An 11,284-nucleotide genomic window follows, 5' to 3' on the forward strand; every position below is an offset into this window, starting at 1 on the left:
TCACTCACCACTCACTCACCACCCATCTCACTTTCTCACTACGCACCTCGCCGCTCACTCACCACTCACTCACCACTCACTCACCGCTCACTCACCACTCCTCACCACCCATCTGACTTTCTCACCACGCACCTCGCCACTCACTCACCGCTCACTCACCACTCACTCACCACCCATCTCACTTTCTCACTACGCACCTCGCCGCTCACTCACCACTCACTCACCACTCACTCACCGCTCACTCACCACTCACTCACCACTCCTCACCACCCATCTCACTTTCTCACCACGCACCTCGCCACTCACTCACCGCTCACTCACCACTCACTCACCACTCACTCACCACCCATCTCACTTTCTCACCACTCACTCACCGCTCACTCACCACTCACTCACCGCTCACTCACCACTCACTCACCACTCCTCACCACCCATCTCACTTTCTCACCACGCACCTCGCCACTCACTCACCGCTCACTCACCACTCACTCACCACTCACTCACCACCCATCTCACTTTCTCACCACTCACTCACCGCTCACTCACCACTCACTCACCGCTCACTCACCACTCACTCACCGCTCACTCACCACTCCTCACCACCCATCTCACTTTCTCACCACGCACCTCGCCACTCACTCACCGCTCACTCACCGCTCACTCACCGCTCACTCACCACCCATCTCACTTTCTCACCACGCACCTCGCCACTCACTCACCACTCACTCACCGCTCACTCACCACTCCTCACCACCCATCTCACTTTCTCACCACGCACCTCGCCACTCACTCACCACTCACTCACCGTTCACTCACCATGCACCTCGCCGCTCACTCACCACTCACTCACCGCTCACTCACCACTCCTCACCACCCATCTCACTTTCTCACCACGCACCTCGCCGCTCACTCACCACTCACTCACCGCTCACTCACCACTCACTCACCACCCATCTCACTTTCTCACCACGCACCTCGCCACTCACTCACCACTCACTCACCGCTCACTCACCACGCACCTCGCCGCTCACTCACCACTCACTCACCGCTCACTTACCACTCCTCACCACCCATCTCACTTTCTCACCACGCACCTCGCCGCTCACTCACCGCTCACTCACCGCTCACTCACCTGAGCAGGCACCTCACCACTCGCCTCATCGCCCACTTGTTGTGTAACTACTGCAGGAATAGGTTGGGTGATTAAACCGGTGGTTACCATAGTTACCAGATTGTTAAAAAATCACATATTCTTTTATGGGGTAATTACGGTGGTTAGTAGGGTAATTGATATGCAAATATAATAACTCCCGAGGTTAATTAAATTACGGTGATTAGTAACTTTATACGATATGAAATAGGCTATCTAATTTGCAATTGAGGGGAAAAGGCTAATTGTTGCAGTGACATGAGCAGGCAATTATAATGCGTGACGTCATTAAATAGTTAATTAGCGGAGTAAATAATTATTTATTTTGTGCGGTAGTTAATAGGATTATAGGGTATAGCTATAATAGGGCGATTGCGCGACTGAGTGTATTTACTATTGTTACTTATTGCACTTATTGTCACACCCATTGCGATCGTTACGAATTTATTAGGAAGCACGTGATGACTTAATAATCAATCACCACGTTACGCGTGCAATTAACAGTTTATTTAAACCAAATATTGCATTAGTAAGAGTGAGTATCACTATGTGAATTAGGATAGTTAATCGGTTAATTTGTAATGTATTTAGGAAAGCAATAAGCACAGTCGGAAAAGCAGCGGTGGTGCAGTGGTTAGCGCACTGTGTGTGTTACACTAACACACTGACACACGTGTTAGTGTGTTAGTGTTACATGTGTGTGTCACACTAACACACGTGTTAGTGTGTTGTTATTGTAACACAGGCGCGCGTGTCATGCACTCCACTCTACACCCCGCGTCCCCAGTTAGATTCCCGGCCACGGCCAACATCAGTGGCGAGTGATATCTCAGCTCGTCATGGGCTTCGCCTAGGTCGACTCGACCTTAACCGAGTACCCGGTGCGGCATGTTCAAGCATCGGTGCTGGGAGAGACAAAGGCGACCGGGCGTGGTGCTGGCCACACCGTGCCCTCGTGTACCGCCTCCACAGGTCTACTCGCTTACAGCACTCGCCCCGATAGTCTGCGGGGCTACACGGGGTGGGGGGGTCTTTGTGGTCGTTGTGCGAGCCCATTGTTGCATCGCTAACCGGTGCAAGGCGCCCCTCGGCTCTCTCTCTCGGCTTCAGCGTCACACTCACGGCGAACTACTCGGTTCACTGACTAGAGGGCCCCCAGGTTTTAAGTGTTTAGCACGTCGCTCAGATTAAGCGAATACCCAACACGTTCGCTAATCCCGCTGTGGCTTTAAAAATAATAATAAATATTATAGGTGACGTTCAGCGCAATAATATGTTTGCGTAGTAGCAGCAGCGACGATGTGGTTCAGCTCGATGCCGATGGCGAGATCTGCTGCTGCTGGTCACGACGAGAGGGCTTCAGCAGAGAGAGACAGAGAGAGACAGAGAGAGAGACACAGAGAGAGAGAGACAGAGAAAGACCGAGAGAGAGTTGGTGTCATGTCGCTCTTCCTCCTCCTCCTGCTGCTGCGTTGAAGGAGCGCAGAAGACCACAGCGGGTTCACTGCGCGGTCCAGAGTTTGAGTTGCATGGCCACACTCGCACGACTGAGGCTCGTCTTGAATGTGTCTCTATGCGGCTCCATGTGTCTCTATGCATCTATACGAGTAGTTATTCATATACATATGGGTCTCCATGTATCTCAATGTGTATGTACCTATGCGTCTCCATGTGTCTCTATGCATCAATACGAGTAGTTATTCATATACATATGGGTCTCCATGTATCTCAATGTGCATCTGTGAGTCTCCATGTATCTCTATACGTGTTTTTACCTGTCCCCATGTATCGCTAGAAATTCATGGCTATCTACGTATCGCTATGGTTCACTACGTACGGGTGTCTGTGTATCTCTCCGGGTCCATGATTTGGGGTTGCAGGACCACACTACTCGTGGCTTGCGGCTTTCATTTCCCATTCACGAAGGAGACGCGCTCTCCCGTCGGCCCGGCGTTGATGCTCCGATGCGGTTGGTGGTTCTGCCATGCCACCAGGTGTCTTCGAGGAAGAGCAGGAGGAGGAATGTCAAAGCCAGGTGGAGGTGCGGTGATGTTTGCGTCTTTGATGGGGAGATAAAAAACAATGTCTGGACTGTTCGCACAGCCGCAGCAGCAGCAGCAGCGTTCCTCTGGATCTGGGCGAGGTTCTGGTAACGGCCTTGCTGTGAAGAAGGACCATTGCCTGAAACGTCGCCTAATATATACTTTTCACTATTAAGGCCACACGCTATCAACAATTTGTTTATGTTGTCAGGTAACGCACACTGAGCTATGTTTGAGCTATTTTTCAGAAGCGACGTGGCCACAAAATGATCGCTCAACGAAGCGGTTTTTCATCACGTGGAAATGTACAGCAGAGGGCAAATACTCCAGACGCGTCGTGATGTTGATTCTAAATGTGGAGGGAAAAGCCGGAGGACCCCGAGGAAAAACCACGCCACCACGGGGCGAGAGAGACACGCAAACTCCAAATACACAGCCGGCGACAGGGACGGGATGGAACCCACGACCTCCTGTAGACCAGGCGAGAGGTAGTTGACATCTCGCCACCGTGGTTATTATTGACGAGCGCGTTGTGTGTTGTTGTGCTTGTGCACCGCTGCCAACGCGGCAGCGTGTAATAGAAGCTAAAGTTGTAAATGGATTCATTGGTGGGGGTCCCCCCCCCCACACACCACCCCGTGTAGCCAGTAACAGACTGTTGGGGCAAGTGGTGTTAGCGAGAACCACCTGCGAAGGCCGTCACGGCACACGAGTTGGTGGGTGGCCAACACCACGCCCGACCGCCTTTGTCTCCCCAGTGGCGATGTTTACACACCGCGCCAGGTACTCATTTGAGGCCGAGTCGACCTAGGGGAGGCCGAGGACGTGTTCAGATGATCGTCACTGATGTAGATCATACACACACACACAACGATCCCCCGTGTAGCTTCCATTGGTTGTTCGGGCAAGTGTTGTTGTTGTTAGCGAGCACTTACCAAGGCTGGAACGGCGTACGACAGGATGGTGCGGCCAGTAATATCGTCCCGGCCGCCTTTGTCTCCCCAGTTGAGGCCGAGTCAACGTAGGCAAGGCACACGCAATCGGTTCGGATATCACTCGGCACCCAGGTTCGCCGTGACTGGGCTCATATCACAGTGCGCTAACCACTACGCCACCGCTCCACCCCCTAAGATATAGCTGAGAATGTATATATGTTGGTGTGTATGTATACGGTTGTATTAGTCTGTAGGTATGTATATATGTGTGTGGGTACATTTATTTCAGACTGTATGTATTGTGTGTCATACCTAAAATAAGTTAAGATTTGAATCGGTCCTTGGCCGCCCCTAGGTTGACTCAGCCTAAAATGAGTACCTGGTGCGGTGCGTACACATCGCCACTCGGGAAACAAAGACGGCCAGGCGTGGTGCTGGCCACCCACCCCCTCGTGTGCCGTGCCGGTCTTCAGTAGGTGCTCACTAACAGCACTTGCTCCAAAAGTCTGTTAAGGCTATACGGAGGATCTTTGTCTTTGTAAATATAAGGTGCAGTGTGCTAACCACTGCAGCACCGCTCCCCACACATTACAAACATCTCCCAACCTCCCCCGACAGCCTTAACAGACTGTTGGGGCGAGTGCTGTTAGCAAGGAGCATAGTCGTGTTGCTAGTGATCCAGCTCAGCTGCGGCTGTCTCTCATATTAACTAAAAACTATTTTAACCAAATTTATTTTACCAGGTAAGGGTCACTGAGCTATACAGATCTTTTCAAAAGCGACCTGGTCATAAATGAGAGCTCAATAAAGTGGCTTATCACGTGGAAATTTACTCTAAACGCGTGATGCTGATTATAAATGTGGAGAGAAAAACCCGGAGGACCCGGAGAGAGAGAGAGACACACAGACAAACATACAGCAGCAGCAGTAGGCGTCATGGTCGGGATCGAACCCACGATCTCCTGTATACTAGGCGAGGAAGTTAACATCTCCTAGCCACCGTGGCTAGATACATCGTCATACTAACCGTTCATTACGTCGAATCAGAATGTTTATACTGCAGGAGGAATCCGATGAGCTATGAAGCTCTTTTTACAGATGTCCAGAAGGAGCGGGCAAAAACGTTACAAGAACAAACGCGACAAAAACACGACAGTCGTGCAAAGTACAAGAAAGGTAAACAAATGACCCAAACACAAACAACACTCTACTCTCTGGATCTTTCGGTAAAGTCACGTAGGTATAAAATTTAAATAAAATAAAAAATAATATAAATCTTGATTTAAAGCTTTCGTGACTGCAGGGATTCATATTATTGGTTCTTTCGGTAAAGTCACGTAGAAGGTAAATAATAAATTAATATTGATATAAAACAATACAAATTCTCACGACGTTTCGACTGCAACACAAGCAATCATCATCAGGTGTGAAATCCACAGAAAGAAAATTTTCACACCTGATGATGATTGCTTGTGTTGCAGTCGAAACATGAGAATTTTTATTGTTTTATATTTATATCACTATTTCCCTTCTACGTGACTTTACCGAAAGAACCAAGAATATAAAAAAATCACGACGTTTCGATCGCAACACAAGCGGTCGTCCTCAGGCGGAAAATTAATCCAGCAGTGGAGCTGCTGAACCAGCGATAGAACTGTAACACGAAAACACCAAACCATCCCCATCGTACCAGGCACAGCCAACTGAGGTGTTAACTTCTGTTTCAGCAGCGACCTGGCCACAAACGATGGCTCAACAAAGTGGCCTTATCATTTGGACATTTATAACATCAAACTAACCTAAAGAATCTCAATGCATGGACATGGGCTTTGATGTGTGTGTGTGTGGGATACATCATGGCGAGCAGCGACGATTACCGACGGACAGGCCTGGTGAAGGAATGGCAGCTAAACGAGTGATCGATTTTGACATCGATCTATAGTAAAAAAATAATGTTATGACGGCCGTCTTTGTCTCCCAAGCGCTACTGTTTACACACCGCACCATGTAATTATTTAAGGCTGAGTCGACCTAGGGGATGACCGGGATTCGTTCTGGTACCACTCGCCGCTAATGTTAGCCGCGCCTAGGACTCGACATGAAATCGCTTGGTTCACAGCGCAATGGGCTAACCACTACGCCACCTCTCCCCACATATAAAGACACCGGAGCCCCAACCACAAACTCCTCTCAACCCCGAGTCCCACTCAACTCCGTATTTCACTCAACCCCGAGTTCCACTCAACTCAGTTGAGTTCCACTCAACCCAAACTTCCACTCAACTCAGTGTTCCAATCAACCCCGAGTTCCACTCAACCCCGAGTTACACTCAACCCCGACTTCCACTCAACTCCGTATTTCACTCAACCCCGAGTTACACTCAACTCAGTTGAGTTCCACTCAACCCCGAGTTACACTCAACTCAGTTGAGTCCCACTCAACTCCGTATTTCACTCAACCCCGAGTTAGACTCAACTCAGTTGAGTTCCATTCAACCCCGAGTCCCACTCAACTCAGTGTTCCACTCAACCCCGAGTCCCACTCAACTCAGTGTTCCACTCAACCCCGAGTTCCACTCAACCCCGAGTCCCACTCAACTCAGTGTTCCACTCAACCCCGAGTTCCACTCAACCCAATGTCTCATTAACAGGCAAATCTTGCCGCGCGACCTCGACCCCGCCATCGCCTCCCCCGCTCTCCCACGCAGGTGCGCCTCACCTGGAGCCGTCGCGGGGTCGCGGAGTGGAGGAAGGAGCCTCTCGAGGGAGGGAGGAGGGGGGTGAGAGGGAGTGGGGGAGGGAGGGATCTATGGATGGTGGGGGTGGTGGAGGGGGCAGCGAGTGGTGGGTGATGAGGGGAGGGGCTGGGGGAGGGAGCGGCAGGAGTGGGGGTGACATCACCCCCCCCCCTACCACTCGCGTCCCCACTGGCCGCTCTATAAAAGCGCGCGCATCGCCACGGTCCTTCAGAAGCAGCGGCTCTCCTCGACTCTCTCCGACTCCTCCGACTCCTCATCGAGTCCGCGAAGTCTTCGTGTAGCTCCCTCCACCACCACCACCACCACCGTCTCCACAGTGCACCGAGAAACTCTCTCGCGTCTTTGACATTCTCGAGTCTCCGCGTCTCTCGAGTCTCTTCGGATCACTGAAGTTCTCCTCCGCCTCGAGTCACCGACGAGTCCCGCCATGCATCCCTCGCCTCGTCTCTCCGTCGTCTGGGCCACTGCCGCCGCGGTGCTCCTCGCCGTGGTGACGCTCGGGCCAGTGGCGGCCGCGCCGCCCCGGGACGCGAGACACGCGCTCCAGGTAGGCGAGAGCCACGGGTCAAGGGCACGGGGGACACCGCACGTGGACGGCACTGGGTGTGGGGGGGGGAGACAACGGGGTCATGTGCGAGACACGGAACACGAGGTTTGATGGGAACACGCGGGGAGACGTGGGGCGGCTAACCGGGAGACGCGGGGAGAGAGAAACGGAGAGTTACGGGGGGACAGAGAACACGGAGGTAGACGTGGAGCGGCACGGGGAGACGCCAGGACACACAGCGGCACGCGGGGAAACGCGGGGAAACACGGGGAGACACGACACACGCAGCGAAACGACGGCATGGGACACAAGAAGACACGGGGACCCAGGACACGCAGGGAGACACACGAGGACACACGAGGGCACGGGGACACGCGGAGACGCGAGGAAAAGGCCACTGCACACACTGATCCGGCAATCCTCGCCGCACGATCACTCTCAGGCACTGCCTCAGCTGTCGGGGTGGGTCGGAGCGGGGGGTGGGGCGCGCACACCTGTCGGTGACCCTCCCTCCACCCCGACACCTGCGAGTCGCGGGGTGGGTGGGGGTGGTGGTTTGGGGGGGATGGGGGGAGCCGTGAGTTCTAACGGCGCTGAGCCGCCGAGATCAAACTCTGGTGCCACCAGTTGAGCGGCGCCTTCGCCAGGAGGGAGTCGCAGCAGCGGCGCCAGCGAGTTCGCTCCGTGGCTCGTCCCGACACTCGCGCTAAATAAACCTCGACCCCGACAGTCGCCCCAACGCCAGCGCCGTCCCGAAGACCAAACCCAAACAGCAGCATAAGAGCTGCCACTGACGCTTCGAGTACCCTAGTTCCCCCACTCGCCGTGAGAATGAAGCCAGCGCTGATGGCCGAATAGACTCTAACCATACCCTCCCCTACTCTCCTCCATCTCCTGATCTGCCGCTCCCCCTCCTCCTCCTCACCGCTACCTCTTCCTCTCTGTTCCTCCTCCATCCTTCCCTCCACATCCTCCTATTCCTCCCCTCTATCGCCACCTCCTTCTCTTCTTCCCTCCTCCTCGTCCCCATCTCTCTCTGCCCCGCGCAGGTGCTCAGCGAGATCCTGGACGGAGACTCCTCCGCGGGAGCCGATGGAGGCGGCGGCGCGGCCTCCTCCTCCTCCCTCGGCGGCGATCTTGGCGACACGGACGAGGAGCTGGGAGATCTCGTGGGGGGCCTGGTCAGTGAGCTGGGGGGCACGGGGGCAGGGCTGCCCCCGCCGCGGGCGTCGCGGGACCTGGCGGGCGGGGAGCTGGAGCCCGTGTCGAGCGGCGTGTGGCTGCGTCTCTTCAACGACTTCGTGAGCAACCAGCGGCGCTTCAAGGGCCGCACGAAGAAGGGGCCCGGCAAGGGCTGCTTCGGCGGAAAGCTCGACCGCATCGGGGCCCTCAGCGGCCTCGGCTGCTAGAGCCGCGACTCGAACCACCACCCCCCTCGCCCCACAACCTCCGCCAAGTCGCCCGACGGTGAGCTGAGAGAGCGGTGACGGGGCGCGCGCAGGGGAAGGAAGGGGGAGGACGGGGAACTGGGGTATAGGGCGGGGGGGTGAGAGGGTGATGGGGAGGGGGCAGTGGGATGGGGGGGGTGAGAGGGGCGATGGGGAGGATGGGGTAGTGAGCTGAGAGGGGTGATGGGGAGGATGGGTAGTGAGCTTAGAGGGGTGATGGGGAGGGGGATGGGGCAGTGGGATATGGGGGGGGTGAGAGGGGCGATGGGGAGGATGGGGCAGTGAGCTTAGAAAGGTGATGGGGAGGATGGGGTAGTGAGCTGAGAGGGGTGATGGGGAGGGGGCATTGGGATATGGGGGGGGGGGGGTGAGAGGGGCGATGGGGAGGGGGATAGGGCAGTGGGATATGGGGGGGTGAGAGGGTGATGGGAAGTATGGGGCCGTGAGGTGGACAGTGATCAGAAAATCCGTTGTCTTTGATGTGTCGGCGTGTGTGCTGAATATGGGTGTGTGATGTTTGTGTGTGTGTGTATATACAGTACATGTATGTGTACATACAGTATATGTATTTGGGGAGCGGTGGCGCAGTGGTTAGTGCGATGACCCGAGGAACCCACAGACTTCAATTCGAACCGGTCCTGGGCCTCCCATGGGTCGACCGAGTGGGTTGACGGTTCTGATTCTGGTGCGGTGTGTTGACATCAGCATTGGGGAGACAAATGTGGCTGGGCCTGGTGCTGGCCACCTACCCCCTCGACTGCAGTGCCGCACTTAATAGGTGCTCGCGAACAGCACTTGTCCCAACATTCCCTGTCGGCTACACGGGTGATATGTGTCTCTATATTATGGGAAGCATCAAGCGCAGTGGCTTGCGCAATGCCCTACGAACCCAAGTTCGATTCCCCACCACGGCTAACGTCAGTAGCGAGTTATATTTGAACCGGCGCTGGGCCTCCCTCTGGTCGACTCAGCCTTAAATGAATGCCTCGTACGGTATTTAAACAACAGCGCTGGGAAGATAAAGGCGTCCGAGCGTGGTGCTGGCAACACCATCCTTCATGCGCTATTCCGGCCTTCATAGGTGCTCGCTAACAACACTTTCCCCAACAGTCTTAGCGTGTATAATGGGGCTCTTTGTAGATTGTATATTCTGTCACTACGTACGCTGATTTGTATGTGGACACTATGTAATCGTGTTTGTGTGTGTGTGTGCACCTGTGTGAGCTTATTGTACCTGTGTGGTGTATAGATGTGGATGTACGCATAGGTGATGATATCTGAGCCGATTACGGCCTTCTCCTAGGCCGGCTCAGCCTTAAATGAGTACCTGGTGCCGTGTGTAAATATTTGGAGACAAAGGCGGCCGGGCATGGTGTTGGCTACACCACGCCCCTCGTGCGCCGTGCCCGACCTGAGCAGGTGTTCGCTAGCGGCACTTGCCCCAACAGTTTGCTTGTCAATATGGGGCACCTTTGTTTGTGTTGTTATACTCCGTGACCTGACCTTGACCTCGACCTTGACCTCGCTGCCCTCTTCCTCTCACCTCCCAGGTTCACGGCTCGGACCGCAACTCGAGTCACATGACCAAGCCGCCTCCCGCAACTCCTGGCCCCGCCCCCTCGCTCACCTTGCCCCGCCCCCTCGCTCACCTGGCCCCGCCCCCTTTCACACCTGGCCCAGCAACCCTCGCTCACCTTGCCCCGCCCCCTCGCTCACTTGGCCCCGCCCCCTCGCTCACCTGGCCCCGCCCCCTCGCGTTTACATGCGTCGCCCGGCGTGTACAGTGCTCAGATGTATTTATTTGCTGTATTTATATTTGGTTGTTGAGTTGTTTCTCCTGCGCCCCGTGTCGAGTCTTATTTATATGATTGTGTATATAGACGCCCCCGTGCAGTAGGCAACCCGTACGCACCGCTACGCTGTGTTCCGTAGGACGTATCTTAAATAAAGTCTCCTGTACTGCTGCTGATGATGATCATGAGTGAGACTCGGTCTGTTCGCTGATTGCACACGTGCATACACACACAGCCACACGTGCACACAGTCACACGTGCACACACACAACAACAGCCATTCGCCACTAAGTGGCGGTGACGTCACCACGACGCTCGTGCCAGGCTATGTGCACGTTGAGGCCACGTGAAGTGTCGAACGCCCGCCGGCAGGAGGTCACGGGTCGACTGAGACGACTGGCTGATGCACCACCTGTGCCCCCTACTGTGTCAACTTGCTGTGCTTTAGCCACACGACGCTCCGCTCGTTGTTGTGAGCGTCGCTCCTCCGCCCTCCGTTGTTGTTGTTGGAGGGCGACTGCCTCCAACTGCCCAGTAGCGTCCTTCACGAGCCTCCTCCACAGAGGCCGATCTTGACACCGCTGGTACCAGTCATCGGCAAGTCCACTCAG

At 54.7% G+C, this 11,284-nt stretch overlaps 1 protein-coding gene across 1 annotated transcript; it reads left to right on the top strand.

Annotated features, from left to right (window-relative positions):
* Window positions 1-7,111: 7,111 nt before the first annotated feature.
* On the top strand, window positions 7,112-10,837 carry LOC144728285 (uncharacterized). Its single transcript, XM_078607594.1, has 3 exons — window positions 7,112-7,432; window positions 8,482-8,899; window positions 10,431-10,837. The coding sequence occupies exons 1-2, from the start codon at window positions 7,313-7,315 to the stop codon at window positions 8,839-8,841; spliced, it is 480 nt and encodes a 159-aa protein (XP_078463720.1). The 5' UTR covers window positions 7,112-7,312; the 3' UTR covers window positions 8,842-8,899; window positions 10,431-10,837.
* Window positions 10,838-11,284: the final 447 nt, after the last annotated feature.

Source organism: Lampetra planeri, chromosome 28, assembly GCF_965212315.1.
Source record: "Lampetra planeri chromosome 28, kcLamPlan1.2.h2, whole genome shotgun sequence".
NCBI lineage: Eukaryota > Metazoa > Chordata > Hyperoartia > Petromyzontiformes > Petromyzontidae > Lampetra > Lampetra planeri.